Source organism: Lynx canadensis, chromosome A3, assembly GCF_007474595.2.
Source record: "Lynx canadensis isolate LIC74 chromosome A3, mLynCan4.pri.v2, whole genome shotgun sequence".
Taxonomy (NCBI): Eukaryota; Metazoa; Chordata; class Mammalia; order Carnivora; family Felidae; genus Lynx; species Lynx canadensis.
The window spans coordinates 10,957,803-10,979,670 of record NC_044305.1 but is presented as its reverse complement, the minus strand read 5'-3'; the positions used below and the strand labels follow the sequence as shown (position 1 = coordinate 10,979,670).

Below are 21,868 nucleotides of genomic sequence, written 5' to 3'. Positions count from 1 at the left end.
AGTTTCCTCTCCGGGAGAAGGTGAGGAGGCTCTCCGATAGCGTTCTTCAGGGATTCAAAGCCCGCAACTGCTGCCGCTGCTGCTGTTGTCACTGCTATTAATTAGTGAGAAACCGAGCAGGATCGCAAGAGGCGGAGGGCGGGACAGGCCTCCCGGCCGGAAGGAACGGCGTGCGCTTCAGGACACGCGCATGCGCGCTGAACAAGGAACCTGGGGCGCGGCAGCCTCCGCGGACGCTCCCCTGCCCGGGAGCTGCTCAGCAAGGGCCACAGCACAGGTACAGGAGGGCAGATGGGGCATTTGGGGAACCAGTGGAGGCGGGGAGTGAATAATAGAAAAGTCTAGAAAGGTTGAAGGTCAGAAAGGACCCTGAATGCCCCCCCGAGGGTAGTAGGGAGCCATGGGAGAGACTTGAGCAGAGCAGGGGTGGCAGGTGGAGAAGGGGTAGGTGGGGACGGGGCTGGGACAGCAGCAAGGGGGCTGCTGGGAGAGAGGAGGCCCCTGGACTGGGCGTCACGGAGTCTAGGATCCTAGAGGGGCCACGTGGCGGCCCCCATGTGACTTATTCACGGGGCAACACTGCACTGAAACCAGAGTTCTCTCTCGAGCCCCGACCTCTTCCAGGAACCTCGGATTTGTGCCCGAACTACCTCTTTTCATCTCCACTTGGACGATCTCTCTCTCTCTCTCTCTCTTTCTCTCTCTTCTCTCTCTACCCCCAGTCCCTCCCTCAGTCAATCCTGCCTGCTCCACCTTCAAAACGTATCCTGAAACTGACCCTGTCCCCTGCCCACCCACCCAGCTGCCACCTGGTCAAGTCCACCATCGTCTGCCACCTGGACCCTTGTAGTGACCTTCTTACAGGCCTCCCCGCCCCTTGCAGCCCGTTTTCCACGTACAGCCAGAGAGTCTTGTTGAAACTGAACTCAGACCACACCCTCCCCCCCACCGCCCCCCGCGCAGAACCCAGCTCACCCAGAGTGAACACTAAGTGCTCACAGGCCCCATGTCATCTGGTCCCCATTGCCCCCCAGACCTCCTCACCCTTGCCTCCCTCTCTCAGCTCCCATGCCGGCCTGCTCACTATGCCCCTAATGCTCTGATCATGCTCCTGCCCCAGGGCCTTTGCACACGTGGCTCCCTTGGCCTAGAATGTTCTTTATCCATTACCTGCTGGGCTCACTCCTTCACCCCTTCAGGTTTTTGCTCAAATGTCACCTTCTTAAATGAGACCTTCTTTGAACCCCTTATTCAAAATCAGCCCCACACCTTACCTTGATTTGTTTTCTACCATGGTACTTCCCACCATCTGACCTATTTCTGTATTTTGCTTTTCTGCCCTGTTTATTGTCTGTCTCCCATTAGGAGGCTCCACGGGGGCAGGGATTTCTGTGTTTTATTCACTCCCACACCTTGTGCCTGGCCCTCCGTTAGCCCTCAAGAAAAGCGCATGGAGTGGGGCGCCTGGGTGGCTCAGTCGGCTACGTGTCCGACTTGATTCCGGCTCAGGTCGTGATCCCACAGTTTGTGAGTTTGAGCCCCACATGGGGCTCTGCACTGACAGTGTGGAGCCTACTTGGGATTTTCTCTCTCTCTCTCTCTCTCTCTCTCTCCCTCTCTCTCTGCTCCTCCCCACCCCCCTCAAAATATAAACAAATACACTTTTAAAAAATAGGCGGAGTCAGTGACTGAATCTTCGTGTTCTGGCCTCTGCCCAGCTAGCCAGTCCAACTCTCTCCTTCACTCAAATCCAGCCACCCGGGCCTCCTGTCCTACACTCTCCTACCTCAGGGCCTTTGCCCGCGCTGTTCCCCCTGCCTGGGACGCTCATCTCCCAGAGCCCAGCACGACCGTCGGGACCTCCTTGGTGAGTCTCCTCTGCCTCCACGTGCTGCCTCTCCATCACCCTCCTCCGCGCACTCAGGGCTGCTGGGAGTTCTGTTACTGCTTACGTCCCTTCTGTTTGGCCATCTGCCCTCTCCACCATAAGCTCCCTGAGGCCAGCATCCCCCCCGCAGCGTTCGCTGTGTCCCCAGCGCCGAAGGGTGGGCCTGAGCGCGTGGCTGCACCCGGGACGCGCTTGTGGACTGCGGGAGCTTGACCGTGTTCTCTGAGGAGAGGCGGAGAGGAGAAGCGGCAGGAACGCACGTTTCAGGGACAACAAACACTGGTCCTTACTTGAGGCCTCTCTTGAGTGCTTCGAAGATCTTCTTCACCTGCTGTGGCTTGGGGTCCGGGCAGACAGACCCCTTCCGCAGCGTGCCATACATCTTGGACGATTTGGCAGGCATTCGAGCTCTCACGGAGTTCCCGTGGATGGACTTTCTGTGAGAAGGAATGAGGGGCAGAGCTGGGATCCGGACAAAGCCCTCCCCGGCGGGGGGCGGGGGGCAGGCACTGGGGGATCGGTGGCCAGAGCCCGGGGCAGTCAGGAGGCCTGGCTGAGTCCCGCCCCGCCACCACCGAGCCGTGTGAGCTCAGGAAAGTGGCCGGGACTCTCCAGGCCTCGGTTTCCTCATCTGCAAAATGAGGGCTTGGATCTGAAGATTAAAAGACGAAGAAGAACCTGACGTGAGACATCAACACAGTGGGAAGTACAGCCGGGCAGCCCAAATGCCAGTGTTTTCGGTTCAGTGTGGTCTGTCCGTCCGGACAAAACTCCTTGGGAGGCCAAATCGTAGCCGTGGGGCGTTCCCGTGGGTGGGCACCTGCTAGCTTTGCCTGCACAGGACCCACGCCTCTCCCTCTATTACTAACACCCCAGTTTTCCTCTGGGGCCCCTCCCCAACTCCGCTGCTCATGCATGTGGTTTGGAGGGAGGTGGCTTGACAAATCACCACACACACTGACACACACACACACACACACACACACACCTGCACACACACACCTGCACACACATACACAGGCATTCTGAAGCAAATGCATGTCTCAGGCCTGGAGTCAACATACTCCACTTCCCTGGCTCAGGGAGAGGCACAGGACACAAATCTGTCCAGTAACCCTGCCGGGAGTTTGCTTCCAGATTCACAGACAGGAAAAGGATTCTTTCTTCTGACATTGCTGTTCCGGGGGAACATATACCTGGAACAGGCAGCCATTTCCTTTGCATCATGTAGGGGGAGTGGAGGCAACACAGGGAGGAGCAGGTGGAGGCAGACCAATTCCACACGACCGTGAGCTCCTGGATCCAGCTATGCCTGAAGCTAGACCTGCCCGTGGAATTTCACTTACATGAACAAGTTGGTTCTCTTTTCTGCCTAAGCCCATTGGAGTTGGGGTTGGGGACTGAATGATCTTAAAAACTGATGTCCCCCAGGAGAACCTGGGTGGCTCAGTTGGCTGGGCATCCGACTTCAGCCCAGGTCGCCATCTCACGGCTTGTGGGTTCGAGCCCCACGTCGGACTTTGTGCTGACAGCTCAGAGCCTGGAGCCTGCGTCAGATTCTGTGTCTCCCTCTCTCTCTCTGCCCCTCCCCTGCTCACACTCTGTCTCTCTCTTAAAAATAAATAAACATTTGGGGCGCCTGGATGGCTCAGTCAGTTAAGCGTCCGACTCTGTTTCGGCTCAGGTCACGATCTCATGGTTCATGAGTTTCAGCCCTACGTCAGGCTCCATGCTGACAGTGCAGAGCCTGCTTGAGATTCTCTCTCTCCCTCTCTCTCTCTGCCCCTCCCCCCCCCACTCTCTCTGTCTCTCTCTCAAAAAAAAAAAAAACTTAAAAAGATTTTAAAAACATAAACACTAAAAAAAATTTTTTTAAGAAAAAAAAAAAAAAGAACTGATGTTTCCCAGCAGTGACAGCTGCGTCTCTCAGCCCTTGAGGGGCACACCAGCGTTTCAGGATTGATTAGAGTAGTACAGGGTGAGGGTATCCTCGTTACAGTCCCGGGCTGGTTTCACTGGCCCCTAAGCCCCTTCTAGAATCCTATGCTTCGTCCACTAAGTGCAAGATCAGGGCTGCCTCCGTCCATCCTCTTAAAGACATTGTTTCCCAGGTATCCCTGCACCAGATGTGGCTTCAGGACTCCCTTCTCACGGGAGAAACACGAGTGGAAATAACACTCGAACGTCTGGGTCAGTCTCTCAAAGAAGCTTCTAGCTTTTCCTTCCAGCTGCCTCCCTCCCTGTCTTCCTCTCGGGTGCACTGAGGAGCCTGCTTCAACCTGTGCTCTAAGGTTCCTTGGGGATGGAGACAGAGGGGGAGGGAGGGGGAGAGACGGAGAGGGAGGGAGGGGGAGAGAGTGAGCACGAGCAGGAAGGGGGGAGGGGAGCAGGGGGGAATAACCAGTTTTGTTTCTTTGTCAAATGTACTTCACCTCTACACTGAGGTACTACCCAAGCCTCAGTTATTTATCTGTCAAATGGGAAAACAATAGACCCTAAATGAGAGAGCAGTGCTGGGACACCAGGGGAAACATTCGGCACAATGGAGGCAGTGGGTGCCTAATAAATGTTTGCTACCGTTATAATAATCCCATCCCATCTGTATCTGTCCCTGCGCCCACAGCCTGGAAAACAGTAGGTGCTCAGTAAATACTGAGCTGAACGGGACGAGGGAAATACAGCGTGTCGTGGGGACTAGAGAAGAGAGAGTTGGGGGAGCCCAAGGGCTCAGCCGGACCTCAAGGGAAGAACAGGATGAAGGGTCGTCCCAAGAAGGGTGTTCTGAATCGGGGGACAGTGAGTCAGGGTGGAGGGGAGGACGTGGTCCAGTCTGTGTGTGATGCTGGGTGGACAGCAAGGAGAAGGCTTGACCGAAACAGAGTGAGGAGACCCTTCCCGCCCTGTGGGAGCCGAGGAGGGGGAGCGGGGAGGAGTGGGTCAGCTCCCAGCTTCACAGACCCGGACGATGACAATCCGGGAGCATCGTGACGGTGCCCGGATAGAAGGTGCCCCCTGAGTGTCTGTTGCTTCCCACCCCTGCTGTAGGAGCTTTAAATAAACATCGATTTTAACCCCATTGCAAGGTAGGGAACCGGAGGCTCAGAGAAGTGACTTGCCCCAGATCACGTGAGTGACAGAGCTGGGACCCAAACCCAAACATGGGCAGATTCCCAGCCCGGGATCTGAACCACCCCTCTGGGGGCAAGGGGCAGGGTTCCCTCAGGGTCCTCAGAATCATCTGGAGGACCCAGGCTCAGATTGCTGAGCCCTCTCAGCAGAGGCCCCAGTGTCAGGTTCAGCAGGTCTGGGGCGAGGCCTGAGAATCTGCATTTCTAACACGTTCCTAGGTGCTGCCAGTGTTGCTGGTCTAAGGACCACGCTTTGAAGACCACCGTCTTAGGGGATTCACTCGGGGGACATCCTCCTGCTGGAAACCCAGGTATGCATCTCCCCGGGAGCCCTTCAGAGTTTGCTGCACTTTTGCGGCCCAAAATCAAGGGTACCGGACCCCCCGACTCACTCAAACACTCACAGAGGGGCTTTCTGCGAATCAGGCACCATGGTGGGAGCCGAGGGCCTGGGGTCCTACCCTCGAAGACTCCCCGTCGCTGGGAAGAGGGGAGGATTGAGGTCTGGAGAGCCAGGCAGGGGGAGGCAGGACACAGCTTCCAGCTCCTCCGGCAGGCCTGACAAGTTCACTGTGGCGCCCCAAGGGGCTGAACGGGCAGCCAGGCTGTATATCCAGCCCAGCCAGATGTTGCACATTCCACACACAGATACAGACACCTGCTGTTGACTCAGCAGAGAGGAGCTGCCCCGGCCGCCCCTCCGGTTGGGTTCCCTAGCCCGGGAATCCTCGCCATGTTACGTGCCAAGGATCCAGAAATAGAGATCCCCGGCCCTGCCCGCGCCCTGAGAACTGGGTCCTAGGGGATGTTGCAGCAAGGAAGGATCGGGGGGAGCAGGGGCCTTGCCACGCTGGGAGCTTATGTTGTCTCATGAGACACAAGCTCCTGGTCAACCACCCATGGACAAATCCCAGCCCCGGGGGTCACAGGTACTTAACCTCCTAGAGACTCAGTTTCTTCATTTGTAAAGGGCAGATAAGAGTGCCTACCCCATAGACCAGTCATGAGACCATCATTCACTCAACAAACACTGAGCACTTACGGCACACCAAACAGCATTCAAGGGGCTGGAGGTAAAACAGAGACCAAAGCAAGTGAAAGCTGTGTCCCCGCGAGCTGCCATGCCAGCTGGGGGAGGCGGTGAGACAGCCAGCACAGGCTCTGGAGCTAGGTGCCCGTGTCTCTATTCGGTAACCCCACTTACAAGCTGTGTGACCTTGGGTAAGTTAACGAACCTCTCTGTGCCTCAGTTTTCGCATGTGTAAAATAGGGCCCCGGGAAAGCGTTGCTGTATGCGTTAATAAATGTAAAGGGGTTATGGGGCGCCTGGGTGGCGCAGTCGGTTAAGCGTCCGACTTCAGCCAGGTCACGATCTCGCGGTCCGTGAGTTCGAGCCCCGCGTCGGGCTCTGGGCTGATGTCTCAGAGCCTGGAGCCTGTTTCCGATTCTGTGTCTCCCTCTCTCTCTGCCCCTCCCCCGTTCATGCTCTGTCTCTCTCTCTGTCCCAAAAATAAATAAACGTTGAAAAAAAAATTTTTTTTTAAAAATAAATGTAAAGGGGTTTGAGTAGTGCCCGGCAAAGGACAAGGGTTATGTATGTGTCAAAGTTAAAGAAGACAATAGGAGCGCCTGGGTGGCTCCGTTGGTTGAATCTGACCCTTGACTTCGGCTCAGGTCACGATCTCATGATTTGTGAGTTCGAGCCCTGCGTCGGGCTCTGCACGGACAGTGTAGAGTCTGCTTGGGATTCTCTCTCTCCCTTTCTCTCTGCCCCTCCCCCTGCTCACGCTCTCTCTCAAACTAAATACAAAAATTTAAAATATAAATAAATCAGTAAGATAATAAATATCCAGGCCCTCGAAGGGGCTGCGCTCCCTCCTCCCTCCCCCTGCCTGAGGCCACACCACCCACCTCCTCCAGCAGGCCGTCCACAAAGTTGACATGCCAGGCGGGTAGAGACGGGCAGGGCTGCAGCCTTCAGAGAGGCGGGTGTCGGACGGGCTCAGGCCCCTGGCAGGTGGGGTGCGCGAGCAACTCTTGGGGGGGGGGTGCCGTGCAGGAGCCCAGCTCACCTGCCAGCTCCCAGGGGTCCCCGGCCCCCGGGGGGTGCGTACCCTCGGCCAGTCCCCGCTGCCATCTACCCGGAGACCTCCTCACCCTCACCGCTGCGGCCGCGCCTGGCTTCACTGGCTCCCGGGGAAGCTCTGAGCTCAGTGCTCACGTCTGAGGTTCAGCGGGACGGGCGCAGTGGCCACTCTGAGCGCTGCTGGCTCAGCCGGGGAAGTGCAGCCTTCAGATGGCGAAATCGGGCTGCGTGTCTGGCCCGGTGATACAGCCACCAGGGCAGAGAGCGAGCTCCGGGGGCGGGTGTCTCACCGGCTCTGGGAGCACTCAGTAAATATTAAACAGCCCCTGGCATGCCAGACAAGCTTCCAGAAGGACACGTGCCACCCGGTGGCCCCAGCCCTCACGTGAGGCCGCCGGGACGGCCTTTCTGCCTGATCGTCGTGGGGAAACACTTTGTCAGAGGCCCGGAGCACGGCTGCTGCAAGTGCGGGACCTGGGGGCAGGCGGGGCTGGGTGTGGCTGGGGGGCAACGATAGGACCAACTGGACATGTTTCGGGTGAGGACTCCGTGGGCCGACGGTGTAAGCTAACCCTGTCTCTATGCCTGGTGGCCCTGGATGGGGGGGCACGATGAGGAACAGAGCAGAGCAGGGAGAGCACCTCCGCCATATCCTCTTTCTCCAACCTCCTTTCCTTGAAAATCAAAGGTTTACTACTTAGTTTTCACACCCCCACTTGCCGGCCATCTCAGCAGAGGAATTCCTGAGGTGGTGAGGACCTGGCAGGGGCTCCTAGCTCAGGAGGGTACCCTCCTGACAGCCTGGGGGAGAGGAGACCTGGCTGAGGAGGGACCGGAAGGGGGTAAGAGCAGCCACGCCTGTGAATCGGGGCAGAATGGGACAGCATCATTCATAGCAATCATTCACACCTTAGTATAAAATTTCCCCACCAGATAGATCACTTCCTCGGGTGAATTCTTTGATTATGGAATAAAAAGCCATGTCCAGAGTCAAAAGGGTTTCAGGTGCCAGGGCAGGGGCAGAGGTTGGACAAAGGGGACATCCATGAGCTTCAATCCCCGGCTCTCCTATCTGAGGTTATTTTTACCTGCCCTGCCCCAGCCACTGGGTGCCTTGGCAATGTGTCTGTGATTCAGCCTGGTTGGATTACCTGGTTGGATTACCAGAAGGTGAGGTCTGAAACCCAATCTAGGCCGTCCAGCCCCAGAGCCAAGGGTCCAGACTCCCGGGAGCCAAGGGTCCAGACTCCTGGGAGCTGGCCAGAGACAGGAAGTTAAAAATAGATGCGCTCCTCCCCATCCTCGTGGGCAGCTTCTTCCTTACCCTTGGAAAAGGGCACTGAAGAGACTAGATGGTGGCCACTCAGGGACCTCAGAACCCACCCAGGCTGGTGGCTCCAGAATTCTCCAGAATTCTCAGAGCAGGAGAAGGAGAAGGAGCCACCAGGAGAGTGGCTATTCTGGGATATTTACAGCCATCAAGGTCATCTGTCTTAGACCAGGATGCAGACCTTGCCAGACGTGATCTTGTCTTTGCTGATGGCCAGTGAGCCATAGCGGGACAGGGTCAGACCTCTCTGTCTTCTTCCCACCCAGAGTGCTGTCCTCAGGAGTCCTTGGGACACTACCTGGGCAGAGCTCCTGACTGGGGCCTGTGGGAACATTCCCATGGAGGCGGGAAGTCCAGAAGCCCCCCAGGGGCCTGGCAGGGGGAGAGCTGCAGGCAGGACCAGGCACAGAATTCATGAGGCCCAGTGCAAAAGAAAATGCAGGGCCCTTTTTTCAAACTGTAGTAAGGGTTTCTAGATGGCGGGGCGCCTGGGTGGCTCAGCCGGTTAAGCATCCAACTCTTGATCAGCTCAGGTCACGATCTCACAGTTCGTGGGCTGGAGCCCTGCATTGGACTCTGTGCTGACAATGTAGAGCCTGCTTGGGATTCTCTCCCTCCTCTCTCTCTCTGCCCCTCCCCTGCTGGCACTCTCTTTCAAAATAAATAAAGAAACATTGAGAAAAAAAAAAAAAAGGAATTTCTAGATGGCAACACCAGAGCATTACGTGAGCACAGGGCCCTAGTGAGTACACAGATTGTATACTCACGCAGCTGGCCTTGGCTGCCAGGGTCTGTGAAACCCCCTTCGGCGCCCCCCACTGCCAGACCATGGTGACAAAATCCCCATAGTGCCTCTGTGTGAGTTAGAGAAAGGTACCCCACCCTGGGTGGGCCAGCTGCACGCCAGGGCACACAGCTTGGGAGGGTTACGTGGACTGGATGGCCCCCTTGGCTGGGTGACCTGTGCAACTGTCTTTAGCAGCCCTGATTACAGATCCCATGGTGGGGGGGGGGGCCTGGTGACGCCCAGAAGAGGCAGCTCAAAAGTGGTTCTGTTAAGGAACATGATCATTCCCTGGCCAGTTGACTTAATCCTTCTCAGCCGCACTTATGGAGTGCCTAATGTATGCCTTCCTTGCGGTGGCATCCACGCTTTCTCCTCTTGGAGGCTGGGCGTCAGAGGGACTGGGTGCTCACTCTCTCTGGGGCTGTGTTTTCTTGTGCTTCAGCTCTTTAGTGCCCCCCCCCCCCCGCCGCCTTGCACCTTGCATGTCCTTGCTGTGGCTCACAAAGCCCCGCAGCCCTCCCTCTCTCACGTCTATCCCCCAAGACAGCCACACACCCACTTTCTGTGCCTCAAAGCTCATCCCCACCTCGCGACCTTTGCACTGGCTGCCCCTTCCACCTGGAAGACGTCCCCAGCCCTGCATGCTCTCTGCACGTGAACATCAACTTGTCTTCTCTCTGGCCTTAAAGGTGCCCCTGCCTCACTGAGGGCCTCCTCTGAGAGCCCTGCCACCCTCCCACATCCCCGTTTTAATTCCTTCACGTGCCACCAGCTGAATCCATCTTGATTATTGTTGGCTTGTTGTTCGCTGCCCTGACAGGAGGGCGGGGCCCGGTTCCGTCCCCAGAGCCCGGGACAGGGCCTGGGCAGAGTAGGTGCTCCATAAATATCTGGAGAACGAATCAGGGATTCCTAAGCACGCTTCCAGCTGAGACCCTCCAGGATTTCGGCCCTGAGACCCACTCCTCCCGGGCACGTGCTGGCACTGAGCGGCCAGGAGACAAGTGGGTGAGCTGGGAGAGCTGGACCTCAGGGACCAGGCATCACTGGGGCGGGGGGGGGGGGGGGGGACGAGTGTGCAGCTGAACCCCAGGGAAAGAGCCACAGGAAGGCCCGGTCTGGGGCACGGGTGGTCCACCTCAGGACACAGCAGTGAAGCCAAGGCCCAAAGGAGATTAAGCAGCCCCTGGCCAGGTAAGGAGGAGTCACAGGAGGGGCCAGGTGGACAGCCCGGAGGAGAGAGCGGCCAGTGTGACAGGGAGCTGTTTGTGAGGCCGCGTGAGGAGTCCAGATTGCATTCTCAGCAGATGGGAACCCCTGGCAGGTTTCGGGCAGGAGAGGGCCGTGACGAGCCCTGGCCAACCCTGCTTGGCTGGGAGTCCTGCCTGTGCCCCACATTTGCTCACCCAGGCAGATGTTTGGGCCCCTCGGGCTTGCACCACTCGGGATGCCTGAGGGATTGCCCCACCCCTGGGTGGGCAGCTCCCCAGGCTTGCACAGTGCCCGACATGAAGGCCAGGACCAGCCTGTGGCCCCCAGGAGTGGAAACGAACCTTCCTCCCGGGAAGTACCTGCAACCGAAGGAGACTCGTGGAACAGCCATGAACTCACGTCCAGTGGGGCAGCCCTGACCCCAGGCCCATCTCTGCTGTTCCTCCTCCTTTGAAAATTTCCTGCAAGCACCTACTGTGTGCCAGCATGTGCCGGCTGCTTGCCTTGTGTCACCTCATCGTACGCTCACGACAACTCTGTTGGGGAGGGACACTCGTGATCCCCATTTCACGGATGAGGAAACCGAGACTCAGAGAGGTGAAGTCACTTGCCCCAGGTCACAGAACTGGGATAGGTGGCCCCCCGTCCCATTCTATCAAACAGGAAGAACATTCCATCCTGACCCCACCCCAGACTAAGTTCCAGGGCTGAACGAACCAGTCTTGCTGTGTGACCTTGGGTGAGCAGCTCCACCTCTCTGAGCCTGTTTTCTGGTCTGCTAAGTGGGCCTGATAAGCTCACGCAGGTGACTTCCAGGACCAACTGCCAGGAGCATGTGACATGAGACGGCTTTGGGTCTCAAGGAAATTACAGGTTTCTCCCAGCACCAAGTGTCACACGTGCGCACACATACACACACACACACACACACACACACACACACACGCGCGCGCGCGCACACACTGCCCTGGGCTGCAGACTTGGCATCAGAGCTTCAGGGTCACAGGCTGCACAAGACGAGCCAGCCCTGTACCCTCCTCACGGGCAGAACTTACGCGATCCTCCGGCTCTGTGCGCTGCTGAAGCCCGCGAAGGAGGCGCTCCGGCCCACGACCCCCACGGCCCCCGCGTCCCCAGAGGACAGGAACCGCAACCTCACCGACATGGCCGTCACCTACAGGGAGAGGACAGGAGAGTCAGCCTCGCACTGCCGCCTGTCGAGTGCGGGTCGCGGCTGGTCCCCCTTCACCATGGTCCCCAAGGTCCTTACAACAGCCCCACAAAGGGGGCAGCTGGTACTGTCCCCAGCTCACAGATGAAGCTCAGTGAGGCTAGGGAACTGTTTGGGGCTGGCAGCAGGAGCGAGATTCGAACCCAGGTCTCTGTACTCTGTGCTCAGGTTCTTAATGGCTGAGCAATGCTGAGGCTCCGGCAGGGGGGAGTCAGCTCCTCCTGAAACCACACCTGATCTCTTCTCAGCTACTCCTCTCCAGTAACCCTCACCCCCCTACACAAACACTCATGGAACGCTGTGTGCCAAACACTGTGCTGGAGACGTGCACTGAGCAAGACAGGCAGAGTCCTTGCCTTCCAGGGCTCCCAGTCTGGCAGGGAGGCTAATGAGCCACCAGTTACGGGGGGACCCAGGGGGTACTCGACTTAGCCATGGAGGAGGCGATCAACTGCTGAGAAGGAAAGGCTGATAAGGGGAGAAGGAGAAGGGAGAGGGAGAGGGAGGGGAGGGTATCTGAGGCAGAGGGAACAGCATGGGCAAAGGCCCGGGGGTACAGAGGACACGGCGTAATCCAGAAACCGAAAGAAGAGCTGTGGTTTGGGCCGTGACTCCAGGGGAGGCTGGAGAGGCCAGCAGAGTGCAGCTCCTGCGGGGCCTTGGTAACCCCAGGGAGGAGTTTGCCCTCGCAATTGGGCAAGGGTGACTGGGAGCCATGAGAGGGTTTTGAGCAGGGGTGACAAAGCCCAACTCACATGAGGCCAAGCTGCTGGCATCCAGGCCCTCCAGAATCCCTGGATCTGTTGCCCCATCTCTGATCCAGGCTGCAATGAGGCCAGCCTAGAACGCTGGCTGTCTTTTCTTTTTTCCAAACCGCCTCTAGGTTGGAAAAACGCCACCGTATCCCTCGGGAGTATCGCCAGTGCCTTCCAGCACCGACAGTCGAAGGTTCTTCTGCATATCTGACCTGAATCTCTGCTGCTGCGTTGCTCCTCGGCCAGGGTGGAGACAGTCCGAGGATTCCAGGGACCCCACTGCCGAAGCCAAGCCTCTAAAAAAGCTCCACTGCACCACCTCCCTCGTATCGCTGCTTGGTAAGGCCCCTGCGTCCCAACATCCGTCCACCTGCCACAGTCCACGCCTTTGCTCAGGGCTGGGCCTCTCCCTGGAATAATGTTCTCTTTCGAGCCACGTCTGTCCAGCGTCCCGTCCTGCATTTTATGTGTGGTCAGCCCCCACCATAGGCTCCAGGGCCCCCCTGGCAGATCCGTGCGGCCCCCACAAGACTTCCCCTCCTCCTAGGCTCCCGCCATCCCCACCCCACACTGCGCTGTACATAGTGCTGAGGACTGGAAACCAAAAGGCCAGACCTGGGCTCAGACCCCAGCTGTGCCACTCGCTGGCTCCGGGCCCCGGCGGTCACGTTTGCAAAGCGGAAAGTCAGAGAAGGACCAAGGAGACCGTGCGCTGAGGGTGCACAACGCGGAAGGGAAAGAGCTGGTTGTCTCTGTGCCGTCGGCTGACAGAGGCCCCCGCCCCGCAGGGGGCTACAGAGGCGGATGAGCCCGGGGAGCGCCCTCCCGCCCTGCCGGGGGAAGCTGGCGAGTGTTTGCTGAGCACCCACTGTGTGGCAAGCCCCAGCACCAAGGACTGTCACATGCTGTGGATCCACGAACAGCGGCCCTGATGGGAGCCACCGTCTGTTGAGTGCTGTTACTAAGTCAGCCCTGCGCTAAATGTCTCACGGAAATTATCTTAGCAAATCTACGCAGCCCCTGAGGCCTGGGAGCTGTTGCTGACCTACTTGGATAGATGGCGACATGAGGCCCAGAGAGGGGACGAGACTGGCCCGAGAAGCCCGCGTGGAAGCAATGAGACAGGTTTGGAACCTGAGTGCGAGCGGCTGCAGACGCCATCCCTTCCGACTGTGCGCACTCAGACGTCCCCGTCCCGCCTCTAGATGTCCCAGCCCCACAGGGAGGTCCCCACGCTCCCCGCCTGTGCCAGGCGGCTGCCAGCCTGGACCAGCCCCTGAGCGTCAATCGTTACTTTCTTGGGAATTTTGGTTGCTTGAAATCAGCCACGGCAGGAATGTGTACACCCTGGATGTTGGCAAGTGCTACAAATTTGGGCTTTTTTTGTGGTTTTTTATCCCTGCAGGTTAGCGAGCATCTATCAGTACACCATTGCCCCACCACTAGCGGTGTGTGCTCAGGGTGGCACTGGGGACCTTCTCGAACTCTTGAGAGCCCCCAGCCAAGCTGGGCAAGGGAATGAGGGGGTAACAGGGAGGGAGATCACTGGGGTCACTGGTTAGGAAGAATACTCTGGTGCCAGCCTGGGGACTGGGGACTGGGGCTGCGGGCTGGGGGCTGGGGGCTGCAGGCTGGGGGCTGCGGGCTGGGGACTAGAGGCTGGGGGCTGCGGGCTGGGGGCTGCAGGCTGGGGACTGGGGGCTGCAGGCTGGGGACTGGGGGCCGGGGGCTGCGGGCTGGAACACCCTTCCCCTACCTTCCCTGCTCCATCAGTTACAGTAGACTGCGGATGGCAACTTCTCTGCTCCCCCATCAGACAGAGAGGGACCTGCAGGCGGGGCTAGAGTGTTCTCTGGTGCTTGGAAGATTCACAGCACATCCTTATGGGACCAGAAACAGTGCCTAAAAGGCTGGGCCTGCTGCTGCCACCGTACCAGGCTGTGCAGCCCGTGGTGCCAGATAAGTGGAAGCCTCAGGCTAAGGATAAAGGTCAGGATGGGGATAAGAATTTCCACTAAGTGCTCGATTCCAAGGCAGGGGCTGACAAACATTTTCTGTAAAGGACCAGATACCAAAGTTTTTGGCTTTGCAGGCCATATACTCTTTTAAATACCCAAAACTATTTACCTCTATTGTTTTAGAGCAAAAGCAGCCACAGACATTATGGAAATGATGAGCATGGCCACGTTCCCATAAAACAGTACTTACAGCTATTAATGGTTGACCCGTGGGTGCCCAGCACCCTCCGTGCTACCGACTCTAAGGGCTTAAAATCTCATTTAATTCTCCCGACATTATATCAGGTAAACACGATTATTATCCCCATTTTGCAGATAAAGAAACCGAGGCTAGAGAGCAGAGGAAACGACTCATCCAAGGTCACACAGGTAGGAAACAACAGAGTTGGGATTTGGACCCGGGCATAACGGGCCTTAAAAGCCTGGTCAATTCATTCAAGGTGGCACCTGTTCCCCAGGGGGCTGTGCTGAGGACATGTCCCCACCCAAAAGCCAGACCCAGGCTGAATGGAAGCAGGTCATGAAAGGGACCTGCCAAGCTAGAAGCCTAGCATTGGGGGTGGCCAAGAAAAAACCCCATCCCCTGCAGGCTTCAGGGTGTGGGAGCCCAGGTCCCTGGGGGCTTCTGGGGACCAGCATCAGTTCCCAATCAGCTCAGCTGCTCCAAAAGGGAGGCCAGCGGTCACCCCCAGCCTCCCCCACAGGCCCTGATGGGGTTAATCCTGGCTGTTGACTGGTTGGCCCCCTGCGATCTCACCCAGCTGGGTTTCTTGCTGCAAAAACATCTCCCTTCTGGTAGATGGGCTGGGACGGCCAGGCTGAGACCCCTAAGATCTCAGGAGCCTTCACTGGGCAGCCCCTGACAAGACCCCGTGAATGTTGGTCACTTTCGACCAAGGCTGATATTCTCAACGTTAAATCAGTGACCCAGCAGGGGCACTGACCACTCTGAACAGAGGTCGGCGCTCAGAGGCTCAGGACAGCCCTGGATATAGCTGGCACTCTGCGGGGCAAGAGAGATAAGCCAGAGACCTCGCTGGGCCCCTGAACAGAGGAGAGAGGCACAGAAGTCATGCAGGTCCCAAACCTTTGGTGGCAGACAGGACTGCCTCGTCCCCGTGCGTCCCTCGCTGCCTCTCGCTGGCTTGGTACCCTGGGGCAGCACCCGCTTAGACGGATGGCTTGGACACAGCTGGTGAGTGCAGCAGGGGTCAGGACACCTGGAGGGGCTTCTCACACAGCCAGCGGCTCCCCAGACACTGGGACCATCGTCCGGGACCTCCTCCCCGAGGCGCGGCTGGAGGGAGCCTGAGCCCACTCCGCTAAATCTGGCCAGCTCACTGCTGGCCAGAACCGCCCGCCAGCCCAGGGAACCTACAATTTCACCTCATTTGGAGGTGATGCTTCTAAATTTAGCGGCGTGGGCTCTCAGGGCTGGGTGGCTTTTATGCCTGAGTCCCTCACTTAAGGCTCTTTTATATCCGCTCAAATGCCAGGCAGGGCTTAGTTTGCTTATAGGAGTTTCCAAAATAGTCCCTTTGGTTTAGCACGAAAGGAAATGGTAAAATAGCCCAGGATGAGGAATGTGAGTTTATACCTAAGAGGGAGCCGCTCTGGGAACCAGACTACTGTCTGCACCAGATGGAGGGCAACTCCCTCGTTTCACCGGCGAGCACGCCCAGAGTGGTCACGTGACTTGCGCGGATCACCCAGAGGTGAATGGAAGGGCCAGAAGAATCCACGCCCCTCCCCCCTGCCAGCTCCACGGCTGCAGACACCTCCAGGCCTCTGTCCAGGCCGTGTCCTCTCCCTCCCTGGCACGCTCTTCCCCCAGGTCTCCCGGGAGGACCCCTCCCGGCTTGAGATCCCAGCAGAAAGGTCACCGCCTCAGAGGGGGCCTCTCTGGTGCCCCCTGGCGACAGCGGCCTCACTCTTCACCCTGTTTCAAATCCTGCAGAGGACTCACTGCCGTCCCAAATTGTCTTGTCAAGGTGCTTGGCAATTGTGTGGCCCTCACAGGAGTCCCAAGCTCCGTGGGGACAGGGACTTTTTGGTCTCCCAGGGCCTCACCAAGTAGGGGACCCCAGTAAGTACTGGTCCGTAAGTGATTGCTTGAATAACTGAACGATTGAAGGACATCTCTTCAGACCTGTGTCTAGGGCTCACTTACTTGATTTGTTCATTCAACACACACACATATCGAGTGCCTACTGAATGCAGGCACTGCGCATACGGCTGTGAACTAGTCCAGTGGAGACAGGAATTAGGGTATGAGGCTGGACTGTGATGGGGAACTAGAGGCGTGGGGGGCAGACAAGGATCCCTCACCCAGCCAAAGGGGCGTGCCCGGGGAGACCCCCTGGGGGAAGCGATATGTTGAAATCTAAAGGAGGGGGAAGAATTGGCAGGGAGAGAGAATGGGATGGAAGAGTGTGCCAGGTGTTGGGAACAGCGTGTGCAAAGGCTCAGAGATAGGGTCAACTAGATGAAATGCAATTAGATGAACTTAGTACAGTGTGTGTGGCTAGAGCATCAGGTACCAAAGAGGATCCCTGAGGGGCTGAGTGGGGACCAGGCCTCTATGGGGACGGGGGTTTAAGCTGCATCCAGGGAGAAGTAGGCAGGACAGGCCTCCAGCACCCTCTGGATTTGGTAATGGCGCCCTTGAGTTCGTTCACTTACTGAATATGCGCCTACTGCACACCTGACCAGACAATGCTGTGTCTCCATAGACAATGAATGAGTGCCTACTGCATGCCAGGCCGTCGAACCCCGCACCTCCGTCCAGGGGCTAGGGGCAGTCACACTGGAGACGCCTCTGTCCCTTTGGCCCAAGGCCCATGTCCCCTGGGCCAGCACTGACTGCCGTCTGGGGGAAGCTCAGATACCCTATACGGCTTACACCAGCTTGACCTGGGTTTTTGCCCTCTGCACTCAATCCCTCCCCCACCCACCCCTTGCTTCCGCCACAGGCAAGACCCAGACATTTGATGGTCCCTGAGAGGGAAAATCCCACAGCCAAGCCACAGAGGACAGAAGCCACGCTAGCTCTGACACCCGCCAGCTCGGGCTCCCCTTCTCTCTGCGGAGCCCCTGGGGCCCCGCCCCTACCAGATGCTTTCAGATGCTTCTCTACCCGCTGCAAGGAATCTGCTCACCTCTCCTGAGCCAGGAAAGCGTGCCCAGGGGATCTCTGCCTGTGATCTGGAACAAGTTCCCTCCTCCCTGAGCCTCTGTCTCCCTGTCTGTAAAGTGGGAGGGCTGGGCTAGAATTCGGGGTCCCCCAAGCGCAGGCCCATCTGAGCCAGGTGAGCGTAGCAGACACCGTGATTCACCCGGGAGGAGAGTCATTCTCGCCTTAGCCCCCTTTCTCTCCTGGCTCCCCAGCCGTCTGACACTTGTCCCCCCCGTTCAGCCGAGTTCAGAGCTGGCGCCAGGCACACGCTCCGATCGCATCAGGTGTTTTGTTGCCTTTCTTTTAAGGTAAACTTCCGTTTAGAGCAAACCGTCTTGTGTACGATATAGAGTGGTTTTCTTTAAGTGAAAGGGTGATGGATTTGAAGGACGCTTGGTTTAAGTAGGGCAGGTAGGAACCCAGCTTCTTGGAAGCCCACGTTTCTGGGTCCCGCCGTGGAAGTGAGACCGAGAGGGGGGGAGGGGCACACCTAGGTGTGCCCCTGCAGATGGCCTGATGGAGTCAGATGAGCAGACAGCACCGGTTTCTGGTGGAAAAGAAGAGGAAGCAGCATCTTGGGGAGCCCTACCTGTCCCCCCAGAATTCATGGTCCCAGGGCTGCAGGGCAAGTGGAAACTTCCTGGTGGTTCAAGACGAGGCATGGGGGTCGGGACCCAGGATCCAAGAGGGCCCCTTGCCTCAGTTTATCACACAGTCTACAGTCCCCTGTGACCTTCCTGCCCAGGGCAGCCCTGGGAGGTGTCCACGACCTGCCCCAGCTCAGGCCGGGAGGCACAAAAGGACAAGTCGCGTGAGTGGACAGATCGGCTATCTCATCAGGCTTCACGACGCACCTGTGACCATCTCACAGCCGAAAACCCTGCGCGAGGCCACAAACGGCCAAACGGCCAAGTGCGAGGGAGCCCAAAGGGCTCAGCCACACGGAGGAAATTTCCATGGCAGGAATCAGGAATATGGTTTTGAGGAATAATGACACGGGAAGATAGAAGATGTTGAAAGTAAGATGTTGAGGACAACAGACCAAGATGTGAACTATACACGACACGCTCTCCGCTTTATTTCTCCATCAGTGCCTTACCAGTGTTCTACCGTGGGCACGCATTCCCTCACAACCAGAAAAAAAAGAAAAAAGGTGATCTGAAGAAAACAGAAAGATTGGTCACGTGTCCCTGGTTGCATAGTAATCAAGCTGCCAAGCGGGCTCTGTGTGTCCTCCGACCTAGAGAACGATGCTTTTCAGGATGAAGCTGGGGTCACAAGAGATACTTTTCTCTTAAAAAAGAAAGAAAGAAGGAAAAACAAACTTTTAAAGGCCCACGAATATCATCTACACTCCCAGCTAACGCCAGGGGGCTTTTACGAGGTAAAGGTGACTCATGAATCCAGAGGGTGTTTTGATTTAAATGCCCCCCCTCAGCGCCCTGAGCTCCCGGACAGACGTCACCGCAGGGGGTGGAGGGGGCCACCTGGAAGAGACAGCACCCCTTTGGGGACAGGGCCTCCTGGGGCCGCCGTGGGGGCGGGGGAGCGTGGAGCTGGGGGCTCGTGGCTGGAAAGACGGAGCCCCGATGCAGGATAACAGAGGTCGGGGGGCAGCCAGACCCCTTCTCAAACAGGTGGGGCCGGAGGGACTGAGCCAGAGGCACCGCGGTGCAGAGGGACTCCTCCCGGCAGGTCGGGGTGAGGCCACACCGTGATCACGGTGCTTGGCCAAGTGCCTCTGACGCTAAAGAGGGAACCCGGCAATATTGCTAATGAGAACCGGCACTTCGAGAGCACCGGCTTCTGCCACGTTCTGTGCTGAGAACCAGCTCCTTTCATTCCTGGTCCCCGGCAGGTCTGGCCTCGGCTTCGCTCTGAGCGGCACCCCCTTATCGCGTGCCGGACGCCGGGCCGAGAGCTGGACACGGCACGTCTCCCCCACAGCACGCCTCTGAGGTGGGCGCTCTTACCACCCCCGTTTTACAGACGGAGAAACTGAGGCTCGTAGAGCTGAGGTGGCCAGAACTAGCAAGTGGCAGCGTCCCATCTTTGACGTCTCGCCTTAAAACACTTGCGTGTGGGCAGTGTGACACAGGTGTGCGTACCCCTCATCCACGTCCTAGGGGTGACCGAGCAACACGTGTGGGACCCCCATCAGAAGCCCTCACTCCAGAGTGGCTACGGGAGGGTCTCAGGCAGAGCTCCACTGACACTTTGGGCCAGAGCATTCTTGGCCGGGGCGGGGCACGGGGGGCCCTGTGTATTTAACCCCTGGACACCAGGAGCACCACGCCCTCCAATGGTGACAACCAAGAGCGCCCACAGACACTGCCACGTGTCCCCTGGGTGGCAGAATCACCTCCAGTGGGAGCCACTGGGTTAAAGCAGCTCTTCAACTCTTGAGGGTTCGTGAATTAGCGTCGCGGGCATTCGGGGTAATTTTCACGTGTGAGAGTAGAGGCGTTGAAGGTGCGATCTTCCGTGGGTGGCAAATACTTCCCCCCTCGCATGAATGGGGGTTAGGAATCTGGGGGGCCCAGCAGCCCAGCATCTTCAGAAGGGGCCCCGGGGCTGCAGCTCCCATTGGGCCTGTGCCACCCCAGCCCCCGCACGCACGCACCTGCACACTCACACCAGGATGCGAACAAGGGCCTGGAGCCTCAGAGCGGGGGCTGGAGCTCGGAGAAGAGGTTGGTGGCCCCCTCGGGGTGTTCGCTGTTAACATCAGAGTTCTGAACGACACCTGCCTTCCTTGCAACCCCCGCCCGGCAGCGAACAGAGACCCTAAGGCAACCTACTCATTTTGTCCCAAAGCACCCGGCCATTGATGAACACTCACTGGTTTGGGTCCACTTAGCACAGGCAGGACTTGGATTCAAACCCAAGGGCCGCCTCGGTCACCCACTCCACTTCGGGCACTGGATGATCTGCCCGAATTCTCCATGGTCAGGGACACAGACGCTCCCTGCTACTCACCCGCACAGCTGGACATCAGAGCCACCTCCCCTAAACCGTCAGGACAGAGAAAGAATGCCATTCCCGACTGCTGTCTCTGCTCACCTCTGCAGTTAGGTTCCCTTCCCAGAGCACCGGGGACTCGTGCACGGGGCCCACGAAGATGGGTGGATTACTTTTAAAATCAGAAGATATGAAATGAACTTTCAGGGGCGCCTGGGTGGCTCAGTCGGTTAAGTGTCCAACTTTTTGTTTGTTTGTTTGTTTGTTTTTTAGCGTTCAGCTCTTGATTTCGGCTCAGGTCATGATCTCCAGGTTCATGAGATCGAGTCCTACGTTGGGCTCTGTGCTGGCAGCATGGAGTCTGCTTGGGATTCTCTCTCCCTCTGTCTGTGCCCCTGCCCTTCTTTCTCTCCCTCTGTCTCTCTCTCAAAAGAAGTAAATAAACTTAAAAAAAAAAACTGCCTTGAAAAAAAAGGAAATGAATGTTTAGGTTAAACAGAATGTTTTATATTATAGTGTATATGTGTTACCATTTCTATATTAATAACGCGTATTTTATCCATCCTGAGGCCAATTCAGTGGTAAATACACTATTTAATATTTCTCATACAGGAAGAGTCCTGCGAAGGCCAAGATGCTGGGGACTCAAGAAAGTCGCCACGGGCCCTGCCCTTTGCCCTCTGCTAGCCCTCCTTCAAACCTGTCTGACTCCAGAACAATCCTGCCATCTCCAGCCCACAGGCTCCTCCCCAGCTCCTTCCCACCCACACCTTTATTCTACAGATGCAGCGAGCCCATCTCTCCTCCCTCCCCCTGCTCTGGTTTACCCTCCACTCTCCCTGCTCCTCCGGCCCAGGCCTTACACTTGACCTCGATATGCTCTTTTGACCCTCACCAAAACGTGATGCCGTGGGTTCCACTTTGTCCTGTTCTGGCCCTTGGGATCTGGAAGGTCAAACCCAGGCAGCCTGGCTTCCAGGTCAGCCTCTTATCCACAGGCCCTAACTGCCAGGTTTCTGGAGTTGGCAGGGGCCCGGCTGATGTCATGGAGCCTCTGGGCCACCACCACCCCCAGTCTCCCACCGAGCACTGTTTAGATTCTCCTCTTCTTATCAACTTGGATCCCTTCCTTCTCCTACCTCACTCTGAGTGTTGTTTTGGGGGGGGGGGGCAAGTGGGCTTTTCACCCTCCTTTCCCTGGTTCCTCACGAGATCGAGTATTTCTATATGCTCATTATCTTTAGAATCTCCTCTAATCAACTTCTCAGTTCATAATCCTTTTTCCAGCTACCTAGCT

At 57.4% G+C, this 21,868-nt stretch overlaps 1 protein-coding gene and 1 long non-coding RNA gene across 4 annotated transcripts in view; one reads left to right on the top strand and one right to left on the bottom strand.

The window, feature by feature from the left end:
- Positions 1 to 21,868, bottom strand: part of RIPOR3 (RIPOR family member 3) — a 74,474-nt gene that overhangs the window by 20,139 nt on the left and 32,467 nt on the right. The window contains exons 2-3 of the mRNA XM_030309402.1: positions 11,487 to 11,605; positions 2,179 to 2,325 (exon numbers count right to left, since the gene is read on the bottom strand). Of these exons, the coding sequence (XP_030165262.1) occupies positions 2,179 to 2,325; positions 11,487 to 11,605 (266 nt within the window). The remainder of the gene's footprint in view (positions 1 to 2,178; positions 2,326 to 11,486; positions 11,606 to 21,868) is intronic.
- LOC115509972 lies at positions 209 to 21,456 on the top strand. Of its 3 annotated transcripts, XR_003967546.1 has the most exons (7): positions 209 to 277; positions 1,755 to 1,867; positions 3,120 to 3,242; positions 5,236 to 5,327; positions 12,546 to 12,756; positions 14,751 to 14,804; positions 17,408 to 18,749. It is a non-coding gene; the product is annotated as an uncharacterized LOC115509972 (long non-coding RNA). The 3 variants fall into 3 exon arrangements; XR_003967548.1 differs by lacking the exons at positions 209 to 277; positions 17,408 to 18,749 and adding an exon at positions 21,184 to 21,456 and having other exon boundaries at positions 1,644 to 1,867; XR_003967545.1 differs by lacking the exon at positions 209 to 277 and having other exon boundaries at positions 1,644 to 1,867.